Source organism: Lynx canadensis, chromosome B1, assembly GCF_007474595.2.
Source record: "Lynx canadensis isolate LIC74 chromosome B1, mLynCan4.pri.v2, whole genome shotgun sequence".
In the NCBI taxonomy this organism is placed as follows: Eukaryota; Metazoa; Chordata; class Mammalia; order Carnivora; family Felidae; genus Lynx; species Lynx canadensis.
In genome coordinates, this window is record NC_044306.2 from 136,358,502 (window position 1) to 136,382,496 (window position 23,995).

The 23,995-nt window shown below is 36.2% G+C and overlaps 1 protein-coding gene across 8 annotated transcripts in view; it reads left to right on the top strand.

Moving 5' to 3' along the window:
* The window catches only part of WDFY3 (WD repeat and FYVE domain containing 3), a 244,267-nt gene that overhangs the window by 140,987 nt on the left and 79,285 nt on the right, over positions 1–23,995 (top strand). For 7 of the 8 annotated variants that reach the window (XM_030313522.1, XM_030313515.2, XM_030313518.2 and 4 more), the window contains 12 exons: positions 57–238; positions 2,609–2,840; positions 4,465–4,625; positions 6,817–6,928; positions 8,666–8,856; positions 10,287–10,439; positions 14,059–14,132; positions 14,219–14,380; positions 15,766–15,860; positions 19,597–19,717; positions 19,946–20,163; positions 23,641–23,876. In XM_030313522.1, coding sequence (XP_030169382.1) covers positions 57–238; positions 2,609–2,840; positions 4,465–4,625; positions 6,817–6,928; positions 8,666–8,856; positions 10,287–10,439; positions 14,059–14,132; positions 14,219–14,380; positions 15,766–15,860; positions 19,597–19,717; positions 19,946–20,163; positions 23,641–23,876 — 1,937 coding nt within the window. The remainder of the gene's footprint in view (positions 1–56; positions 239–2,608; positions 2,841–4,464; positions 4,626–6,816; positions 6,929–8,665; positions 8,857–10,286; positions 10,440–14,058; positions 14,133–14,218; positions 14,381–15,765; positions 15,861–19,596; positions 19,718–19,945; positions 20,164–23,640; positions 23,877–23,995) is intronic. The other variant, XM_030313516.2, reaches the window with a different exon arrangement.

A 23,995-nucleotide genomic window follows, 5' to 3' on the forward strand; every position in this document is an offset into this window, starting at 1 on the left:
AATTGTTAGAATGAGGGTGTTGAGTTTTTTTATTTCTTTTTTCCTCTTTATTTTAGTTGATGATTTTAGTGAAGAATCCTCTTTTTATGAGATTCTCCCATGCTGTGCCCGCTTCCGATGTGGGGAACTTATAGTTGAGGGACAGTGGCATCATCTGGTTTTGGTGATGAGCAAAGGCATGCTGAAAAACAGTACTGCAGCCCTCTATATTGACGGACAGCTTGTTAACACTGTGAAGGTAAGCAGACTCGTGCTTGTAAGTCAACCTGCTTTACCAGGTAGTTTAGGGGTGGGTGTGTTTCTGTGTATGTGTGTTTGCGAGGGGGTATATTTTAAATTGCTGTCTTAATTTTAAATTGACCTTTAGTACCCATTTGAACAATATGTTTAAGAGTCATGTGGCTGGCTAATTCATATCAATTTATTTGAGAAGAATAGAAAGAAGAGGTTCAGGGTACCAAAGAAGTTATTGAATATGTCAGCGCTTGAGCCAGATTGCTAAGTGATTCTTCACAACAGAAAAACCAGTTGAAGGATGCCTAAATAACCTATGAAACACACTGTTTTGTCACTTCATTGTTGTTATGCGTTCCAGTAGACTCTATATTCTTTCAGAGCTGGAATTGTTTTTAGTCTTCTTTGTTCTCAGATCACCCAGATTAGTCCCTTGATAATTAGTAGTAGGTGTTCCATTACTGTTTGCTGAATGAATGAGTATGTATTACTTTAGATATAGATACACTATAGTATTCAGAAGAGAGGCAAGAGAGTTGAAATAACCAATAAAGAGTCAAAAGTTCCTTTTTTGCATCAGGATGAATGCTGCTAGTTACTTTCGATAGAACTCAGCTAGCAACCTGTTGAAATCACATGTTAGCTTCTAAAGGATAGTATCTGTTTTTATAGCGATTATCACTTGAAAGAAGCAACAAAAGCAAAGTTTGTCCTTTTGTGTGAATTAAAGTTTAAAAGGCAGTGAAATCGACAGCTTCCTTGAAGACATTTCCTTCATTAATGATATCTTATTGTGACATTGTGTTTCAATATGATAAACACTAAAATGCATTCTGTGGGAATAGTAATTTTTTCCTTTGTACACATGATTGCATTTGAAATGGGCTTGTAGATTCTCTGGGAGTTTGCTTCCTTGTTATTTTTATTATTATTATTTTTTTTTTTTTTAATTTTTTTTTTTTTTAATTTTTTTTTTTTTTCAACGTTTATTTATTTTTGGGACAGAGAGAGACAGAGCATGAATGGGGGAGGGGCAGAGAGAGAGGGAGACACAGAATCGGAAACAGGCTCCAGGCTCTGAGCCATCAGCCCAGAGCCCGACGCGGGGCTCGAACTCACGGACCGCGAGATCGTGACCTGGCTGAAGTCGGACGCTTAACCGACTGCGCCACCCAGGCGCCCCTTTATTATTTTTTAAAATAAAAATGTCCTCAGCTTCTAGAATCAAGAGGTAGGAGATTTTTCATTGATTTTTTTTTTTACATCATCATCATCATCACTGTGCCTGTTAGAAGTCAACAGTCCTGTGAAACCAGCTTTAGGCCACGTGTTGGTCTCCACACTCATGCTATTAACATCACTGGGAACTGTAATATATGGAACGTAGATGTGATCTGAAGCTAGGACAGTTGTTAGAACAAAACGATCAACCGAAACGTCCTTCATACTGTCAAGCGATAGAAAGCTGGCCTGTACCACAAGAAACAACTTGATTTCTTGATTATCTCTTATACTTTATCTATTTATTATTAAATGAATTGAATGATAATTTTGGCAACTTGTCAGTAAACACTAGTGTGAGAATGTGTTTTATGTTGAGATTAAAATGTGTGTGTATAAAAAAAAAAATTAAAAAAAAAAAAAAAAAGAGGGGCGCCTGGGTGGCGCAGTCGGTTAAGCGTCCGACTTCAGCCAGGTCACGATCTCGCGGTCCGTGAGTTCGAGCCCCGCGTCAGGCTCTGGGCTGATGGCTCAGAGCCTGGAGCCTGTTTCTGATTCTGTGTCTCCCTCTCTCTCTGCCCCTACCCCATTCATGCTCTGTCTCTCTCTGTCCCAAAAATAAATAAACGTTGAAAAAAAAAAAATTTAAAAAAAAAAAATAAAATGTGTGTGTATAAATTATATAATAGACTGTTAATTTTTATAATTTCTATAGCACTTTACCCATTATAAAACACTCTTCATGAATTATTTTAGTTGACAGACTCAGATTGAAGGTAACCCAGATAATTTCAAGACTACTTGAATTCTATAGTAGGGAAGCTCTCTTTTTATATCAACCCCAAAATTTCATGCAAGCATCATTAATTTGATATGGAAACCACCCAGACAGTAACAGTAACTCTCTATTTGATGTTGCCCTTTCTGGCGTTAGATAGTTTATATCTGAGAGTTGAATGATAACAAATCCTTCTTCCACATCAGGTTCCAGAATCTTGGCCTTCCTCATAGCTCTCAACCCAGCCTCTTTTGTACATTTATAAAGTTGGATGACCTTGGGAATTGGAAGCTATACACAAAAAGTAGCTATTTTCCTGATGAAAGTGGGGTCCTTTTTGTTCTATCTCACACATTGCTTTCACTCTTCTTACAGCTGCATTATGTTCACAGTACCCCTGGGGGTTCGGGTTCTGCAAACCCACCAGTGGTCAGCACAGTCTATGCGTATGTTGGCACTCCACCTGCCCAGCGCCAGATTGCTTCACTGGTTTGGCGCCTGGGACCCACGCATTTTCTGGAAGAAGTTTTACCTCCTTCAAATGTTACTACCATTTATGAACTGGGACCAAATTATGTTGGAAGCTTTCAGGCTGTATGTATGCCATGTGAGTAACTTATTCTTTAAAGTTGTGTAAAACTTATCTCCTGCCATGTAGATACATGAATAAGTGCATGTACATGTGTACGTACAGGTTTACATGTAGGGCGTATATACAGTTCTACATTAGGTTTATCTTTAAAAAAGCCTTCTCCTTCACTTTTCTTCAGTGTGATAGTGTTCACCACTCACTCCTGTTCCAAGTGCTCTCCTCCACTGATCATGCTATTCTTTCCTGATTTTTGTCTTCATGCCCCATCACTAATTTTCTACTTTATCTTATTGGCTCCAAGATGTGCGTACCCTCTAAGAGTCTAACCACAGCCTTCTTTCTATAATTTCTCTTACTACATAGAAATTATCTATGTAAAGCATTTTAAAGTGTATCTATTCTGGTTAAAAGAAGGAGAGGTGTTTCCAGAAAAGACAAACACATATTTTTTTTTTACGTTAGACTAATTAATATTTTCTTCATTCCTTTATTCCTACAGTCCACTCTTGTCCTTTCTCCCAAAAGGTAGAGTCAAAGGAACTGATACTAAGCTGTGATTCCTTTGTAATACTCTTTCCAAGTGATGCCCTCATCCTCTTATTCTCATTCTCCCGAAGCTATCAGAAGAGTTGGGATAAGTGTAGTAAGCGATAAAAATCCTGTGGCTAAGTAATTTGTTGTTACTCACGTACTTGATTTGGATAGCATCTGGTAATAGCTAACACTGAGCATCAGTATGTGCAAATAAGTTAATACACATGAAGGAGATAGTTGTTCTGGAGCTCTTCATAAATATTTGTTCATCTCCTCCAAACTTTGGTGTTTACGTACTGTTTTTCTAATCCCGATTTTACAGATGAAAAAACTAAAGCCCAGAGATGGTGTCGGTCATGCATCTTTTAAGTGATAAAAGCAGAGATTCAAACTTAAGCCACCTAGGTCTGAAACTTGTATTCTTAACTCCTCTGCTACATTGTTTATTTATTTATTTTTTTAACTTTTTACGTTGTTTAGAAGAATATAGGGAGGCCCATCTGAGCACTCTTGTCAGGGAGGATACCTGGTGCTACAGAGCTTACAGGCCTTCCACTCGTGTTCATTCTCTTTCTCCTTTGATCCTTGAGGAAATGTTTTGTGACTTGTTTGATAACAGTTAAAACTCTTTCCCCTTACATTATGCTGTTCGTAAAACACATTTTAAGAATAAAACTTGGAATGTAAAGGTCTATGACTAGCTGATTTTCTCTTTTCTAAAGAGAAATAAATGAATAGCTGAAAATTTAAATAGAATAGTTTTTAAATTTAGCTCCCTTGTTCCACTTTAAAAGATTTTTGGGGCACTTGGGTGGCTCAGTCGGTTAAGCATCTGACTCTTGATTTCAACTCGGGTTCATGAATTCGAGCCCCACATCAGACTCTATGCTTGACAGCATGGAGCCTGCTTGGGTATTCTCTCTCCCCATTTCTCTCTCTGCCCCTCCCTGACTCATGCTCTCTCTGTCTCTCTCTCTCTCAAAACAAACTTAAAAAAAAAAATGGATTCTCAACTCTACCCATTTAAAAATAGTAAGAATAAAAAATTTGTGTTAGGACAGGAGAAATAGTGACAATTTTGAAAAGGATCATTCTTCTTTTGAAGGTAAAGATGCAAAGTCTGAAGGTGTAGTCCCTTCTCCTGTGTCATTAGTACCGGAAGAAAAAGTATCATTTGGCCTCTATGCACTCTCTGTGTCTTCCCTAACGGTGGCAAGAATCCGGAAAGTGTACAACAAGTTGGACAGCAAAGCCATCGCTAAGCAGGTAAGCAGAATGATTTCCTAGTAAACTGTGGCTGCTTTTCTCAGGAACAGTGTTTCCAAGCTTTGTTACAGGTACCACCCAAGTATGAGTAGTCCCTGAAAATAATGCCTTTTATGTATTGTTTATATCTGTTTTATTTGGCTTTGGGTTTAAGCCAAAACATGCTTAGATAATTAGCTTAATTTGGAAAAGTGAGAATTTCCTTCTAAGTGCATGGTTTATATTAATCCTTATATATTTTTTGGCAGTTAAATTGAACTGCAGATAACTAAAGAAAATAATTGCTATGTGCCAGGTATCGTTTGGTTTAGGTCACAGCAGAAGATACAGAGAAAATCCCTGCCTTTGTGGTTCTTACATGGTAGTGGAGAGACAAATGATAATAACTAAGAAAATAGCCTAATCATAGGATATGTTAGAAGATGAAGAGTGTCTGCAAAAAAATAAAGGAAGGTGAAAAGGTGAAATTGGAGAAGACTTGAGAGAAGTGAGGCAGCAAGTCATGAAAATATAGGCATGGCACAGCATCGGGGGTGGGAGGCGGGCAGGGGGAGTTGTCCCAGCAGTACAAGTGCAAACGCTCTGAGGAGGGTGCATGCCTGCCACGGAGGCAGGTGCGACTAGGGCAAATGAGAGAAAACCGGGTAGTAGGAGAAGAATTCAAACAGGTAATGGGCACTAGACCACTTAGGGTTTATAGGCAGTGGTAAAGGTGTTGGCTTTAAGTGACATGGAAAGCATTATAGGGTTCCAGACCTAACGAATGAGATGTCGTGACTGACTTTTTAGCCAGGGTGACTATGACCTCTATTAAGAATAGATTGAAGGGAGACAAAGGTAGGAAAAAGGTGAGTAGTTTTGTTTTGTAATAATTCGTATGAGTGATGATGGGCTTGTGAACAGGGGTGATAGCAGTGGCTGTGATGAGAAATGAATAGATTTGAGGTCTGTTTTGAAGATCAAGCTAATAGTTTTGGTGATTGGGTGTGAAATGGGAGGGAAAGGAAGGAATCAAGGATAACTCTGAGGTTTTTTGCTCTAACAGTGAAGAAAATAGAGTTTTTCTGATTGGAGAAAACTTCAGGAAGAGCAGTTTTGAGAGGGACATTGAGAACTGTGTTTTGGGAAAATTGAGCAGCATATTAGACACCTTAGTAGAGATCTCAAAGCCACTGAAAATATGAATCTGAAGTTCAGGGGAGAGATTTGAACCATAGATGTTCAGAGGTGGTATTTAAAGCCACAAGACTGGATGCTCTCAGCAAAGTGTAGATAGATGTGGAAAGGGACAGACTGAGACCTGGAATATCCAGGACTGTGGAGCTGGGGAGATCAAGAAGAACCAGCAGGAAACAGTGAGGAGCTACAGCTAACAAGAAAGGAGAGAAACTAGGAGAGTTTGATGTGGTGGAAATCCATGATTTGCCATGGCGAATGTGTCTCGTCAAGAAAGACTAGGACTGAGGACTGATGACCAGTGGGTCTAGTGATGTGAGTGTCATCAGTGAGCTTGGCAAGGTGTTTTGGCTGATTAGGGGAGGCAAAGCCCAGGGGGAAGGAGACCAACAGACTGGAAGGAAAGGATTTGGGAACAGTAAGTATTAACAGTCGTTTGTCTGTAAATACATGTACTATCTTCCAGGGAACATGAACTATACGTAAATTTAGTTCTACAGGTAACAGTAGAATTAAAGTCTTAGGATTGCGTTTGCTTTGAAGGCTCATTACATGTATGAGTGTGTACACGTGCAAAACTTAACATGTCCTTTCTGTAGGCATGGTTTATCTGTAAACGCTTGAATAATTTATGTGACGTTTACTTGGAAATGAAGTGAAGCTAATATTATGTTCACTAATCAGAAATACTGTGAGGCAGTGAATGATAAGAACTTTTAAACTATGACAGTTTCATTCAGAAAGACCCTTGAAACTGTTTCCAAGGCCCCCTCACCATCTTTATCTGAGCAGATTGTATTTAATTTACTTTCTGTGAGTTTCTACCCATTGGAAGAGCTCATACATTTTAAAAACATGAATGCCCATGTTTTTAGTATTCTGATAAGGAGAGAAAGAAACGATATGGTACCAGTCAGGTCTTTTTTTTTTTTTCTTTTTTCCTTTTCCAATAAAATGTTCAGACTGTTCTTCTATAGTTACATTTCTTTTTTTTTTTTCCTTTCTTATTCTTCAGTTAGGCATTTCCTCTCATGAGAATGCCACTCCTGTGAAGTTGATACACAATTCAGCAGGACATCTTAATGGGCCTGCACGGACAGTTGGGGCTACTCTGATTGGATACCTGGGTGAGTCAGATTGTCTTACTGTTTTAAACTTCTTTATTTACCTTCAAATCTGCATTCACTTTTCCTCATAGGAGGAGAGGTGTTTAAATTCACATTTTATAGTGCCGACCTGTAGCATTCTTGCAATATTTAGAGATTAATGTGACAATCTCAAACTCCAGTCAAGTTTAAAAATCATAATCTTTTTAAAAATCCCATTAACTTTGTCCCCCTTTTGTCAGCACTGATGAACGCTGACTATTTCTGTGTAATTTCAAGGTAAATTTCACACTTACATTTAGGGACAGATGTAAAGACTTAGAGAAATATTGATGAAAATTGCATAGTTTTCTTCAGTGTTGGTGACACCCATGAGTGTATCTATTATTTGGAAGTGAGGTAGACATAAGAGCTTTGGAGTGTAAACAGTGAATCCAACTATAGTAAACATTAGAGCTGGTAGACATTCTGCAGAGCCTTATACCTGATGTCTGCTTAAAAAGAGTTGATTTTTTTTTTATTAGATAGAATCCTGAGACATAATCCAGTCAGGTGATTCAAAATTCAGAATCAGCCATTCTATATTTAACACACAAATCAATACATAATATTGGTTCTCTTTAGATTAGCAGAAAGTTAGCGTTATGCAAGTCAGACTCCTACATGTTTACCAGACATTGGCAATTTTTATTGCCTCGATATGCACATATCTTAACTTCGGTTTTTTTCTTTAACTACACTGCGTGATAAAGCAGTTTCCTTTATGCTAAGGCACATAGTGGTTTTTCTTTATTTGATAACAGCAAGTATTTACTGAGCCTGAACTATGTCCTTTGCAAAAATATAGCAGCACATGGAATAGTAGAAAGACCAGTGGGTGAAGAATTCAAAGATTGAGGTTCTAGCTCCTATTCTGTCACTCTGTGGCATTATACCAGACATTTGAGTTCTTTAGACTTCAACTTCTTATCTGTAAACTAGTAATATTGCTCCTAATTACCTTACAAGGTAGTTTTCAAAATTTTGTGCCATAATATATGCAAGTATTATGCATGCTGCAAAGCATATAAAAATATAAAACACATGTTAGTTTAATTTTTGGAAAACTCAATCTTGATTAATAGACAAACAACATTCAACCAATGCCTTTTTTTAAAAACAAGGTTAGGAATATAGATGCAATTTTTTTTAGTTGACATGAAGTTAGTTCTAGGCCTGTGTTTCCACATAATTATGCTCTCCTGGGGTCACTGATGCAGTGTTACTCAGACTAGGAGAGCTTTGAGTGATGGTCAGTGAGGTGCCCGGCTTGGCTTCTCTTGGGAATACTTGGTCCTTGCCTGGATGACATCCGCATCCCATTCCCCAGTTCAGAGTTAAAGTGCTGTTGCCCTCCCCAAGTTTATTCCCCAGCAGTACCTAATAAAGCATTCTCACTCACCTCAGAAATGTGTTCCCAGTGCCTCTGTGCTTTTTCTTTATAGTGTCCAAAGCTACACAGTCGGAACCTTTGGGCTTGCTCTCAAACCCAGCCCTTCTCTACTCACTCCTTTACTCCTACCTCATCTCTGAGAGTGTAGACATTCGCATTTATTACCTTCCACATCCTACCTTGGATTTGTTTTTAGAATTTTTGTTTTAAGATAGAGGTGTTTATTTACTTTTAAGTATAATTTAAAATTAAATACTTCTTAAGATGATTTATTCAGTTCTTGTTTACATGGGGAATTTAATTATTCTTCACTATCTTTTGATCAGGAGTAAGAACATTTGTCCCTAAGCCTGTTGCCACTACTTTGCAGTACATTGGTGGAGCTGCAGCCATCCTGGGCCTGGTGGCCATGGCTTCTGATGTGGAAGGGCTCTATGCAGCAGTCAAGGCCCTGGTTTGTGTGGTCAAGAGTAACCCACTAGCCAGCAAAGAAATGGAAAGAATCAAAGGCTACCAGGTTTGTAACCATAGAGCTTTGCCTTCACTTTACTCGGCATTAAAAAAAAAATCTTCTCAATTTTCATTATACATATTTTTTTCAAACTCTGGAAGAATGATCTCATGCAAGTAAACTTTAAAAGTCAGTACTTTTTAGTAAAACTAATGTATTTCAAATGAGAAGATGAATTGTTTATTTTGGCTCAAGCTTTTTAACCTATTGCACCAAATCTCACTTCCTAAACTCTTGAATTAGGCTGTGTTATCTCAGTATAGCTTTGATATATTTCATAGATTTGCTAGTTTGGAGTTATTTTCCTCTATGGAAATAGGAGTGGAATGAAATAGGGTCATATTGCCAGCTGCTCTAGAGACTGCCAGAGGGGTGATAGATCCAGAGATTTCCCTGTTTTCCTTGTCTCTCCCTTCCACACCTGGTCGTCTTTATCCCCCCCTTTACTTACCTAGTGGATGTGAGAGCCACTGTATAATATCTGTGCCATTGCTAATCCTGAATAGTCATGTGGGATTTAAAATATATACAGTGTTCATATATTCACAATCTACTAGGTTTAGGCAGAAAGTGATTTGTCAGAAGAGAAACAAGTATTTGGAGCAAGATTAAATCCCTCTAGTGTAGGTGAAGTACAAATGCCTTTTCTAACTTGTAGCTGGTAGTTCATTAGTAGTGAATAAACTGTTTACTGTTTACTGTAGATTTAATCACACTATTTTGGTAAGTGTTTTATTTTGCAGAACTTTCAAAATGATTGTTGTGGTGTATTTTACCATGAAAATATACAAACCATCTAAATTTTCCAACAGTATGAGAATGACTAATAATTCTAAAACCATTCCAGAACCTATCATTCAACCTTTTTTAAAAATTTTTTTTAATGTTTATTTATTTTTGAGAGAGAGAGTGCAAGCAGGGAAGGGCAGTGGGGTGGAAGGAACAGAGGATCGGAAGCAGGCTCTGTGCTGACAACAGACAGCTCGATGTGGGGCTCGAACTCACAAACCGTGAGATCTGACCTGAGCCGAAGTCAAGACACTTAACCGACTAAGCCATCCAAGCACCCCACATTCACCCATTTTAAAATTGTAATCATAAAGTCTATGTTGCAAAAGAAAAATCCTTTCAATAAAATGTTATGGGGAAAAAGAGACAAAATTGTATGCATATGATGGCAACAATTTACATATATATGAATTGAAAAGGTAAAAGATATTTTAATGATAGTGATGGGATTACCCTTCATTTCAGATTTCTCTAATGTTCTATTGTCATAATAAGAATATAGAAGTCAGCTTAGAAGTCTTGGAATTGCTTTACATAGAGGTCTCCCACGTGTGTGTGTGTGTGTGTGTGTGTGTGTGTGTGTGTGTGTGTGTGTGTGTATGTTTGTGATGACTGATCAAAGGGCATTTGGTATTGCTTCCTTTTAGTTGCTGGCAATGCTGCTTAAGAAGAAACGTTCCCTCCTCAACAGCCACATTCTCCATCTAACGTTTTCCTTGGTGGGAACTGTTGATAGTGGACATGAGACCTCCATTATTCCAAATTCAACTGCCTTCCAGGATCTACTCTGTGATTTCGAAGTATGTACATGAATACTAACTGGTAATATGTAGTCAGTGAATCCATTTCTTATTCTGTATGTTGATAGAGTTAACTTTTAAATATTTATTTTAGTATTAAACACATAGTTTAATATTAAATAATAGTTTAGTATTGAACTATTATTTAAACCCCCTGTGGAGCTGTTGGCTTCATGTGTAGAGAGATCATGTCTCCATCTATATCCCTGCCACCCACAGTGGTGCCTAGTACTTAATGTGTGCTAGCTGTAAAGTCTAGGCTGGAACTCTTCTGCCTCATAAATACTGTAAGCTCTGTCTTGCCAGTTATTTTAAATCCCTAACAAACAGGCTGTGTGCCCTAATTGCTTTCCTGAAACGTTATCTGGAAGTGTATTAGCAGCCTGGCCCCATACTCCATATTTAGTACCCACAGCTCCAGAGCAAATGATGCAGGGTCTCCCTCTTTTCACAGCACTCAGCTCTCTTGCTCGCCCTCAGGCAGCACTGTCCTGGCTCCTGTGTCTTTCTCACTGCTTTCCCCATAATTTTCTGGCTCTGGAATTTTCATTATTTTACATAAAATCGTCCAGTGTCTTTATCTTTTTTATCATTTTCTTTCTTTGAGGTTCTTACCCCATCCCATAGCCTCATCTTCTACAAAGTTGAGCCCCGAATCTGAATCTCTAGCTTGACATCTAATTTCCACACTTAGTTCCGATCTCTTGCTCAACATTTTCGTTTTATGTCCCAGCAACACCTAAACGGAACTTAACCATCCTTCCCCAAATTAGTTCTTCCTTCTAACTTCTGTTTCTATTAATAATACCACCATGTCCCTAGTCACTGAGGCTTGAAATTGAAAAATCATCCCTCTTCTTCTTCCCTGTTTATAAACAGTCTGAAATTAAGTCCTATAGACTGTACTTCCATATTTCATGTAGTTGACCCTTTTGTTTCTACTTTGACATCCTAGTCTAAGCCCTAATGAACTCCTCTTACCTACTAGGATAACTGTCACTTCTTTCCCCCTTTCCTCAGCCTGTCCATAGATCTTTTGACCTCATTCTTTCTGAGGCATAATCATATCACTCCTTCAGAAACTTGCAGTGATTTCCCTTCCAACACAATAAAGTATACATTTCTCAACCCGATATTTAAAACTATAATACACAAACCTCTCATTCTTTTAGAAAATACCTACTGAGCATCTTTGAGCTGGGCATTGTGTTAGGTGCTAATGATGTGAAAATAAAAGATAGAGTCCTTGCCTCCAGGCATTTAGTCCATTAGAAGAGAAAAGCAAATAAATAGATGATTAAAAACTTGTGAAAGCACAGAGGTAAAGGTATGCAGAGAGAACTCTGGTAGTACTAAGGAGACCTACCTAATGAAGCCCAGCTTGTTTTCATCTGGTAACTGGTATGTTTAAATCATGGGTTACTTTTAGTTTTAAGTATCTGATTAAAATCTTATAATACAAACATCAGAAATTTAGTTGTTTGACAAGTTTTGGCTTCATTTTAAATTACCTTGCACACTTTATGGCATCATATAGCATTCCTAATTACTGCAAGCCATAATCGTCTATAATACTTAATTCATCCTATTTTTAAAACAGCATTTGACAGATAAAAGTAAAGTACTGGTTATAGAATATAGGCATTTTCTTTTTTAGTGGTTGTTCTAGAATTTATAATAGACCTCTATAATGATTCAGTCTGTCTTCAAAGTATATTATACCACTTTACCTAGAGTGTAGTAATCTTGCAAAGATACACTTCCATTTCTCTCCTTCTGTCCTTTGTGCTCTTATTGTCCAGCATTTTACTTCTATATGTTTATGGATCTCCACAATACTTTCTGTATTATTTTTGCTTAAATAGTTATCTTTTAAAGACATTCAAAAATTCTTTTATACATAATTACTTACATATATAATATTCATGGCATTTTTTTCCTTTGTATAGATCCAGATTTCCATCTTATATAATTCTTCTAAATGAAAAACTTCCTTTAACATTTTTCATAGTGCCTACTAGCCTTAAATTCTCCGTCTAAAAAAGTCATTATTTTTTTCTTTTTTTGAAAGGTATTTTTGCATAGAATAGAATTCCAGTAAACTGTTCAAAATTCTTTTTATACCTTAAAGATGTCAGTCACTCCATTGTTTTTTTTTTTTTGTATTTCTTCTGCTTGGAGTCTGTTGACTTTTAGATCTGTGAGTTTGTCATTTTTATCAAATTCAAAATTTTTTAGCCATTATTTTTCCAGCTATTTTTCCTTGTGCCCTCCCCAGCACCTTTTCTGGACTCCAATTACATATGTGATACATTACTTGGTATTTTTCTACAAGTCTCTAATGCTCTATCTAGTAATTTCTTTTTCATTCTTTTTCTCATGCTCGATTTTGAGTTGTGTCTTCAAGCTCACTGATTTATTTTCTGCAGTGTCCAATCTGCTGTTAGTTCCATCCAGTATATTTTTTATTTTAAATATTTTACTTCTCATCTGTAGAAGTTCATTTTGCATCTTTGGTTCTTTTCTGTTTCTCCTTCCCATATTCAGATTTTTGGTGACATTCTTTAGCCTGTGGAGCCTATTTTTTTTTTTTTTTTAAAGTTTATTTATTTATTCTGAGAGAGAGTGAGCTGGAACGGGGGAGGGGCAGAGAGCTGGGGAGAGAAAGAGAACCCAAAGTAGGCTCCACACTGTCAGTGCAGAGTCTGACGCACTTGAACCCATGAGCCACAAGATCACAACCTGAGCCAAAATCAGGAGTCACAGGCTTAACTGACTGAGCCACTCAGGTGCCCTTGGAGCATATTTTTAATAGCTTTTTTAAAGTCCTAATAATCTAACATCTGTCATTTCTGGGCTATATGTAATAATTGATTTTTCTCCTACTTATGTGTCCTATTTTCCTTTTTCTTTGCATACTTGGTAATTTTTTATTGTATACTGAATTTTACATCATTAAGTGCTAGACTTCGTTGTTTTCCCTTATAAAAGTATCGAACTTTGCTCTGGCATTGTAGTTATCTTTTTGATGCACACTATTAGGATTTGTTAGGGTGGCCCTAGAGTTACCTTTAGTCTAGCACGAATACTCAGTTTTTCACTTCTAAGGCCTCTACCTAACTCCCCATGTATTATGAAATCTACCCACTCTTTGGTGGGAGTGCAAACTAGTCTCAGACCTTTGTTAAGTTCCAGGAATTGTTTGGTGTACAGTTCTGCAGTGGTTATTTCCAATTTTGGACCCCACATGAGATTTCGGTCACTTAGTCTTTGTCTTCAATGCACAGCATTCAGTATTCATTCTTTTCCGTATGTCGTGTTCAGTATTCAGTAATAATATTCAGTCACTGATTTCCATATAAGCTTTCTATAGATCTTGCCTTTCCAGTTGTTTAGGAGGGTAATTCCATAGCAATTAATCCTTTATGAAGAGAACCAGAAGTCTTCTGTACAAACAGTTTCATAGGGCTTCACCAAATAAAAATTTATAAGGTGGTTATAGTCAGTTAGTTATATAAGTGAAATAAGTTCTATGTGCTGCATTTATGTTTGTTGGATAGTCATTTGGGTATTTCTTAGCCCTAAATATACCAACCACTCTTCTTTCTTTTTATTTTAGGTTTGGCTCCATGCACCGTATGAACTTCATCTTTCCTTATTTGAACACTTTATTGAGCTGCTCACTGAGTCCAGGTATTAGTTAATATCTGTGTAGTTTATTTTTCAATTATAGAAGAGATGATAAGCACAGACCATATGAAGTCTTCTTTCTCTTATAGTGAAGCTTCAAAGAATGCCAAATTAATGAGGGAATTCCAGCTAATCCCCAAGTTGCTCCTGACTCTTCGAGATATGTCTTTATCCCAGCCTACCATTGCTGCCATTAGTAATGTGCTGAGCTTCTTACTGCAAGGTTTTCCCAACAGCAATGATCTGCTCAGGTAGTGACAACTTCTGCATCTGTCTATTTATTAACTAAAAGTACCAATGAGATTAAAATGAATGAGACGAAATTGGTTCTTAGGCCTGTGTGATACCTATAATGTTAACATTCAAGATATTTGTAAGCACAAAAAATATTCCCTTGCCTTTATAAAGCAAAACCAGTTGTTGTCATTAGTGAACGAGAAAATATGTAGGACTGAGCCCAGTGAGAGTTTACCCTGGACATAAAAGTGTTCAGTATAGGAATTTTTGGTACGTCTTCCCTAAGCCCTACTACTTCTCAAGCGTATGTGCACAAGTGTACACACACACACCCTGTAGCAGGCATGCCATCTCTTTTATATATTTATTTTCTATCACCCAGACAGATGGTGATATTTTATTTTTGTATATTTCAAACCTTTTATATGATGTATTATTTTGCTGCTAATGAGAAATGGCTTAAGGCATATTTATGGATTATCTGTAGAATAGTTTTACTCACCACCTGGTAATTCCCATCTTAGCCAAAAATGGAAGGAAAAAGCTGTCTAACCAAAGTATTTTCCGAATAGAGAATTGTTTAAACTCAGTTTGACTGTTTTCATGTAATCAACCAGGTATCACAGGTGAAAATCAGAGTGACTGATTAGAGTATTCCCAGTAGACTAGTCTCTGATTTGTGTAGAATGTAAATCACTCACTTTGATATTCATTTACCTTGAAGACATTTTTGTAACTTGGCAAAAGATTTAAAACTGGAGTTTAAAAATTATTTTGGAGATAATTGTTTATTGCCATTTAACAACATTTATTTAAATCTAGATTTAAATAGTTCCATTCTGGAACTCTTAATGATCACTTTGTTAAAATTATCCCTGAAACCTATCAAGTTTTTTATTTTTCTCTACTTTACAGATTAAGGAATTAAAACCCAGAGAAGTTAAGCTACTTGCCTCAAGTAACAAGATTAAAAACTGATAGAGCCAAGATTTTAACATTACCTGTGTTTCCAAAACCCAGGTTCTTGTCTACTAGGCTACAGTTGATCCACATAGATAATGTTAGGACTTTATTTATTTATTTATTTTATTTTTTTAGGACATTTTAATTTGGATCATACTGTTTGGTTCTCTAAGTGCATTAAAGGGTTAGTACATTAAAGGACTCATATTTCTGGGGGAATATATTTTTGCCTATTTTAAAACATTGTTACAGGTAATGTTAATTGAGATGGTCCTAGGGGAAGTAAACCAAATGCAATCACCTAAAGGTCTGTAAGAGATTATTTAAAACAAGGAGTACTACTTTTTCATTTCTTTGTGTTTTCTTTCTTTATATTTTTGGTTTTTTCGGGCAGAGAAAAATCTAAAATCTGTAACTTTTTTTCTTATATTTAAAGGTTTGGCCAGTTTATTTCTTCTACTTTACCAACGTTTGCAGTTTGTGAGAAATTTGTAGTTATGGAAATAAACAATGAAGAGAAGCTTGATACTGGTGAGCTAAGTCTGGGGCTTGAAAAGTAATTACCACGCCCCGTTTTCTGGCACAATTTAGAATTACATATGATGCTATTATATTACTTTTCTCCTTACATTGCTTTTTCTGGTCTTTCGCAGTTGTCTTTAAGCCTGTACAATATGCAGAAGTACAAAATTACCTATGGAATTTAATAGGGTGTGGATTTTACTTTAAAACTAAAATCTTCCCTGGAGGTGGGTGGGGAGATGGGGAAATAACAGGGATAAAGAGCATACTTACCTTGACAAGCATGGAGAAATGTATAGAACTGTTGAGTCATTGTCCACCTGAAACTGATACAACACTGGATGTTAATTATACATGAATTAAAAGCACAGTCTTAAAGCAATGAAAAAAGAAAAGTCACGGAGATGAAAGGTACAGCATAAGGGAATATAGTCAGTGGTATTATAATAGTGTTGTGTGGTGACAGATGGTAGGTACACTTGTGAGCATAGCATAACATACAGAGTTGTCAAATCACTGTAAAAACAAACTTAAAAATAGAATATATTAATTAAATCTTTCATATTCTTAGAGGATTCATAGCAGTGTTCCTTTAAATAGCAAACTCTATTCTGTGTGACTTTTTTTTTTTTAAGTTTATTTATTTATTTTAAGAGAGAGAGAGCGGGGACAAGGCAGAGTGAGAGGGGGAGAGAGGATCCCAAGCAGGCTCCTTGCTGTCAGCACAGAGCTGGATGCGGGTCTCAAACTCTCAAAATGTGAGATCATGATCTGAGCCGAAATCAAGAGTTGGATTCTTAGCTGACTGAGCTCCCTAGGAGCCTCAACTCTGTGATCTTTGGGCATTAATTGACTTTTTAAAATTTATATACATTTCTTTAGAAACACAGACACTTGCTAGTGTGAATTATATGTGTATAACTATTATTTTTGTCTTCCTATTAAAGATTTAGTAGTCACTTAGAAAAAAACATTTTACTTAGAATCTTTTATGTAAATATAAAATGAAAGTAGTTTCGTAAGTTGCGGGATTTGGGGTCCATGACAACCATTTTTTTTTTTAATTTGGTGCATGTTTTTTATTCATATATGTTCTTCATGTGGTGCATGTTTTCCCCCCCTTGTTCTGTATTTTTCCTGTTATATATTCTAGGATAGGAGATTTGTTCGGAAAGCATTGAAAGAACCTTTTATTTTTATTTACTTTTAGGTTAATTTAAGTCACCTCTTAACCCAGTGTGGGGCTCAAACTCACAACCCCAAGAACCAGAGTCACTTGCTCTTCTCACTGAGCAGCCAGGCACTCCAGAAGAACCTTTTAGGTTGACTTATAATTAAATTCACAATATCTTATATTTGTCAGCATTACTTACATTATTACCTGTAATGTTACATTGTTCCAAAATCGTATCACATAAATGACTTCCCTTACGCCACTATCCACCTGGGCAGGGGAGAAAAATACTGTTGAGTCAGTGCCTCACAAAGGTGTTCTCCTCCATGTTGGCTATACCGCCTGGCGCACAGCCTCTGCAGTGCTTCATGAATAAGAAGAGAAGTGTTGTAATCATGTTTTTCAAAAAAGAAACTAAGATTTGAGAAGCTGAATGATTTGCTGCAAATGCTAACAGAACATAAGACTGCTGATGACCACTCATCTACTGCCTCATTGGGAACAATGTTGATGTTTCTTTGGTAAAGCGAATTAGCAGGGGATGAGAAGCATAAGATAAAATCAATGAATAACACTTACTGAGTGCTTAATGTCTGCCAGGTACTATTTAAGTGCTTTTTATATTCCTGTAACAATTCTATGAAATAGGTATTATTGCTCTCCTAGTTTTACAAGGGGAGAAACTGAGGCCTAGAAAGATGAGTAAAAGACATTTACCTGAGATCATACTACTTCCATTTGAACCCAGGCAATCCAGACCAACATTGTAAGCTTTTTTTAACCACTACATTTTTCTTTCATATGCACAGATTATATCTTAGCTCTGAATTAATATAAACCAAGTAAACAGATATTATTGAAAGTACTTTAAAAATCTTTGGAAATATATAACACTTGTTTCAAGTATAAAAAGATGTGAGACAAATATTTCTCTAGTCTCCATATTTCTTGCTAGTTGTTGAATTCAATTAGCACAACTAGTGTAAAATTTCCTTTGAGAAGAGTACAGTAGTGGGGATGTATAAATTAGCAAATTTTTCTGTTGATACGCCAAGTTCATTAGTATTCTCATCACTTCATTGCCATTTGAAATAATAGAGAAAGTCAGAAGCACACTGTTGGTCTTGTTAGTATATGACATTGTTTATTTGATATGAACTGAAGATTACATTAACTATAATATAATGTTCCAAATAAAACCATAGTTTTTTCTTTGAAGTAGTTTATATAGCATTCAGGATACACCTACAAAAAATAAAATGGTTTGAATAATGCTGAAGAGCAATATAATAATCAGTGCAGAATAAAATAGCATAAAAGGGTAGTGCACTGTGGAAGAAAGCATCAGTCGGAGTGGAAACAACTTAAGCTGGAAGTTCAGAGTTTATTGTTTTAAACTGTATTTGAAAATTAAGAGAAGCAAAACTGACAGAAAACTAGATATAAATCTAAGGAGAATTTTTCATTTCTGTTGGATCACCATTTTCCTGAAAAGAAGTAATTGAAAAGGAAATAATTGAAAGGAAGTGATTCTTATCTCAATTTAGGTTGTATGGTATGTTTTCAACAAAGCAATTTATCAAATACCAGTCTTCCCTCTTAGAAGGGAAGGGAATCTTGAATTCCCCTAGGTAAGCTTGAGGCATCCTTACCAATGTTTAAGGCACAAAATTAGCATTTTAAAAGGTAATGTTTAAAGGCAAAAAGTGTCTCTTGCCCAAACAAGTAAAAGCATACAACTAATGTAGCCTGAACTTCAATTCTGGAATAAAGGAAGGTCTGGGGACTGTGATTTGCCAGCCCATAGCCCATCAGTGTCCCGGCTGGGCCCAGAAGTCCGCACCATGCCATTGAGAACCATAAGCTTTCTGTCTCCCTCCCTTGCTTTTCCAGTTTCTCTTGTACACTTGTGTGCCTTTGCCTCTCTTCTGTGCTATTTAATTCAAAGTCTCCTTTATTACAGTTACTGAATAGTTTATGCTTCCTATTTTTCATTTTTAAATTTGGTAAATTTAACTATATATATCCTTCAAAATGAAACTGGAAATTAAGGATTTGGATTGTTGTTTTTATTCACGTGACTAATTTCTCCTCTGTTGGTGGTGGTGGAGAAATATTAATGTAAGAAAAGATTTACAGTCTTTTATTACTTGTTTAGATAATGTCAAATATAAATGAACAATTTTCAGGATTCTAAAGTACTAGAGAAAATGTTTTCTTTTTTTTTTTTTTTTTAAGTTTATTTTTGAGAGAGAGAAAAAAAGACAGTATGCAGGTGGGGGAGGGGCGGAGAGAGGGGGAGACACAGAATCCAAAGCAGGCTCCAGGCTCTGAGCTGTCAGCACAGAGCCTGACATGGGGCTCGAACCCACAAACTGCGAGATCATGACCTGAGCCGAAGTCAGACACTTAACCAACTGAGCCTCCCTTTAAAATTTTTTTTAAAAGTTTATTTTTGGAGAAAATGTTTTCTAAAAGGTGTAATTTTCGGTGAGATTTCTTAGAACAGTGTTATATATTTTATACTGGTTTATCTACTAAGGCAATTTAATGTATATATTTTCATTGTAGGAACTGAAGAAGACTTTGGAGGTCTTGTATCTGCTAATCTTATACTTTTGAGGAACAGACTTCTAGATATCTTGCTAAAACTAGTTTATACATCTAAAGAAAAGACAAGCATTAATTTGCAGTAAGTAAGATCTTTTTAGAACTGATGGTACCAGTGGTTATTACTAGTTAATTCATAGTAGACAATAGCAAGAATTGCTACTTTTAATAGATCTTTTGAACTTTGCAATTTATAGAATCTTGAGAACAAAAGCTAGTCTTACTTATGTATGTTTTTAAATTAGAAATCCTAACACTTGAAATTAATGTTCTGTTTTTTTCTTCTTCTTAATTATCTACCTTTACACAGAGCTTGTGAAGAACTGGTTAGGACACTGGGCTTCGACTGGATTATGATGTTCATGGAAGAACACTTGCACTCCACCACAGTTACAGCAGCCATGAGGATTCTTGTCGTGCTGCTGAGTAATCAGTCCATTCTCATCAAGTTTAAGGAAGGACTCAGCGGTGGAGGGTGGCTGGAACAGACAGATTCTGTCTTAACTAATAAGATCGGAACTGTATTAGGTATGGGACTTTTACCATCAGCTGCTATAAGATAAGCTGTTGTACTTTGTTTTTAAATCTTGTGAAAGCTTACAGTCCTCAGTTCATCTGACAGCCATTAAGAGTCATGAATTTGAATGAATGAATGAACAGCTTAGAAAGTTTCAAATTTTGCATTTTTAAGTGCAAATCAAGCTGAAGTTAGGATATTCAAGATGTGAAAACTCAAGGGAATTCCTTATCATCTTTTGTTGTATACTTCCCTTTCTTATGTATAAGTAAGTAATTAGCAAATCATCCAAACTCAGTTAATAATAATCAGTATTTTGAGTGCTTGTTCTGTGCCAGTTACTAAACATTTTCATTTTCACGGTCGTCCTATGAGGTATAAATACTATCATAGCCATTTTACTTATGAGAAAACCAAGCATAGGTATGAAGTCACTTGTCAGCTAAGTGTCAACATTTGTATCCAGGTCGATTAGATCAAAAGCCCATGCTTTTAACCGTTTTATGATATTGCCTCTCAAAGATTTAATTAGGTCGAGGTTTCAGCCAAGTTTCCTTATTCTCTGCTTGCTAATTCTGTGCTATTTTCAATGTGGGACTGAGCATTTAAGTAATATTAGAAAATTACAGTTTCCTATGTTAGATTCATTTGAGCAGCTATATTTCTATTCATATTAGTGTTCTAATTTTAGAAAATATATATTTAAAATAATGTTTTTATTGAAAACCAGTCATTCAATTCATAAAGTATTTTTTAAATTCTTGAAATATATATTTTAAAATATATTTGTCTTTATAATATTACATTTTAAAATCATATATAGTTATATTCTGGAATAAGCATAAAAAATACCTGTTTACCCTTATCAGGTGGGAAAATTAGGGATCCAAATTGAATATGTGATTTATCTGTAAAAAAAAAAAAAAAAAAGTAAAAGCATCAATACCTAAGTGATGCCTGCATCTGATTCATATGTCAAAGAAAATGATACAAGACTGAGTTTACAACATAAGATTATTTTACTGTTATTTCACATTGGAAAATGTCTTAAGAAACTTTGTTGTGAAGAAAGGAATTTACGGTGAAATGATTGCTCGAGAAAATTGATGGCTTTGAAATACATATTCGACATTATAATTGTAGACACTTTCATGGTTTAAAAACAATGACTATTTTACATTGACTCTAGGGGAGGGATATAGCCTACAAATGTTATTGTTAGGAACAGTTTGGTAGCAAGACACTGCACTTGTTGACCTTAATGATAGCTACTAAGAGAGCAAGCAATGGAAGGCACAGCAGAATGTGAGTTCTGTGGAGTATGAGAGTTTCAAACACTAACAGAGAGCACCACTTCCCACTGAAGGCCAAAAACCACGGTAGTAACACCTGAGGTTTATATAGCACTCTGTGCTTTACAGAATTCTTTAACATGTTTCATCTCTTTTGAGCTTCATGATTATGGAGTCAGGTATATATTTTATGGATTTGTTATACTTCATATGAAATAAAGCTAGTAAGTAAAACTTAAGGAATAATTTCTCTAATTAGGAAAGTAAGACTGTTACATGCATAAGGTTCCTGAGTCAGACAGTATTGGTGTCTGAGTAACCGTCTTCTAAGTGTTAGTCCTGTTCTTTTGTCTGTAGTATCAGAAAAAGGTGCCTTTTCTGTATCTGGCCTGACTTCATGCCTTGGAATTTGTCTTCTTTTATACCTGCTTACAAATTGCATATGCTCTTCTCGTTCTCAGAGCAAAATCTAGGAACTTAAGTGTAATTTAAATTTGGTTCAATTTAACTAAATTTTCCCTGAATACTTGTGTGATCACACACATATAGGTGTATGTATTACAGATATGTGTCCTATCACTTGATTCTGTTTCTGTCTGATGTGATGAGCAACCTAATGTCTTTGTTTTATTCACATTTGGTAGTTTTGTCAAATTTTTTTTATAAAAATACCTTCCACATAGCTGTAATTTGAATCTAAATTAATGTTTAATTGTTAATAACATGTTAAGTATTCCTTAAGATTAATTATAGGGAAAAATAGAAAGGCAAATGAATGTTGGTATTGGTTTTCATTTAGGACCTGCAGTTTATTCAAAATTTATTTTCCTATTTAATGTATAAAATACCACCTTATGTCTTCTGACTTCTTAAAGCTCAAGACTTTTTTATACTGGTGATTTCATTGAGAATTCACTATAGGCAAAAATCACCAGCGGCCGGGTCTTTCAGAAATGTAGCAGTGTCATTAAGAAGACCAGGGGACACCGTGTAACTTCACAGGCTCTAAAACAGACATCAGCTCAAATCCTAGCAGCAGCAATCTTCAACTTTGTGATTTTGAACAAATTGCATATTTTCCGTGTTATAGAAAGGATAATAGTAATCTCTGACTCACATGTTCATTGTGTGTGAGAAATGAGATGATATGGGAAAGAGGTCGGTAAATTGCTATACAATTTTTTAATTAGGCAAACATCAGAAGATTAATTCACAACACATGAAGCAGTTGGTTAGGATGAAATTATTAAAAAGCTAGCTGGATGCAAATTTCTCTTTTATTATTTTAAATAGTAGCAAGTTACATGCTTACTTCATCCTAGAAAAAAGAAATTGGAAGGAAAAAATGAATATTCACTTGAAATACAGATTGCTCCAGAGTAGAAATCAATCCTTCATCTCTTGGTTGCCCTTCATACAAGTTTTACACTGAAATTCTGACCAACGTTTATTCTGTTCGGAGCACTGTGCTAGATTTGGGGAGGGAGAAGAACTAACTATTGGAGTTGTGTCCTGATGAGTTATGTTATGGAGGGGGCAAGATTGCTAGAAAGGCTGATGCTGCGTAAGCCACGTCCGCAAGCCCTGACCCCGTCCTGGTAGAGCTGTGTTTCTGGGAAGAATTCTGCATAGACAGCCACAGTCCAGGAGTGCTGGGGAACTTCCAAACAGAATTACAGATCAGTTTGCTTATTTATTCTGTCTTGTCTCAAAACTTGTAGATGACTTAAAGTTAACTAGGTTAATATGATCTTCAGGACAAATGACCTATATTAACTGAATATAGTTCATTATAATTATATGCTAAATATAGCAGTTTTAGTTTTTTAAGGTACATTTTTGTAGCATCCTAACTTTGACTCTATTTTGAATTTTACTTTCTTCTTAGGGAAATGTTAGAGCTCGTTTGAGGTCCTTCTTTTAATGAGTGGGATTTATATTCTCTCTTGTATCCGATTGTCTCAGCTATTTTTCAAGACCTGTGTTCTAATAGACAGGCTTGCTGAAATCAGAGATAGTAAAGTCAACTTGTAAACTGGAAGATGAATTCAACAGTCGAGTAGTTAATTGCCTTTATTAACATGAATACTCTGGATAGAAATGTCACATATACTGAATTACTCCTTTCTTTGTTAATATAGCACGGCAGTCGATTACTGATTACTGTACTTACTGTTACCTTTCCTCTCCTCTTAGGATTCAACGTGGGCAGGAGTGCTGGCGGGCGATCGACGGTCAGGGAGATTAACCGTGATGCTTGTCATTTTCCTGGTTTCCCAGTTCTTCAGTCCTTCCTTCCTAAACACACTAATGTCCCTGCTCTCTACTTTCTCCTCATGGCACTGTTTCTGCAGCAGCCAGTTAGTGAGCTGCCTGAGAACCTGCAGGTCAGTGTGCCTGTCATCAGCAGCCGGTGTAAGCAGGGTTGCCAGGTAGGAATTATCTAGTAAGGTGGAAGTGTGATTATACGTGCCGCAAAACCCCCACAGGGTGATGATGGGCTGCTCACAATAAAACCAAAGGGATTCCATTCCTTTCTCACATGTAGGAT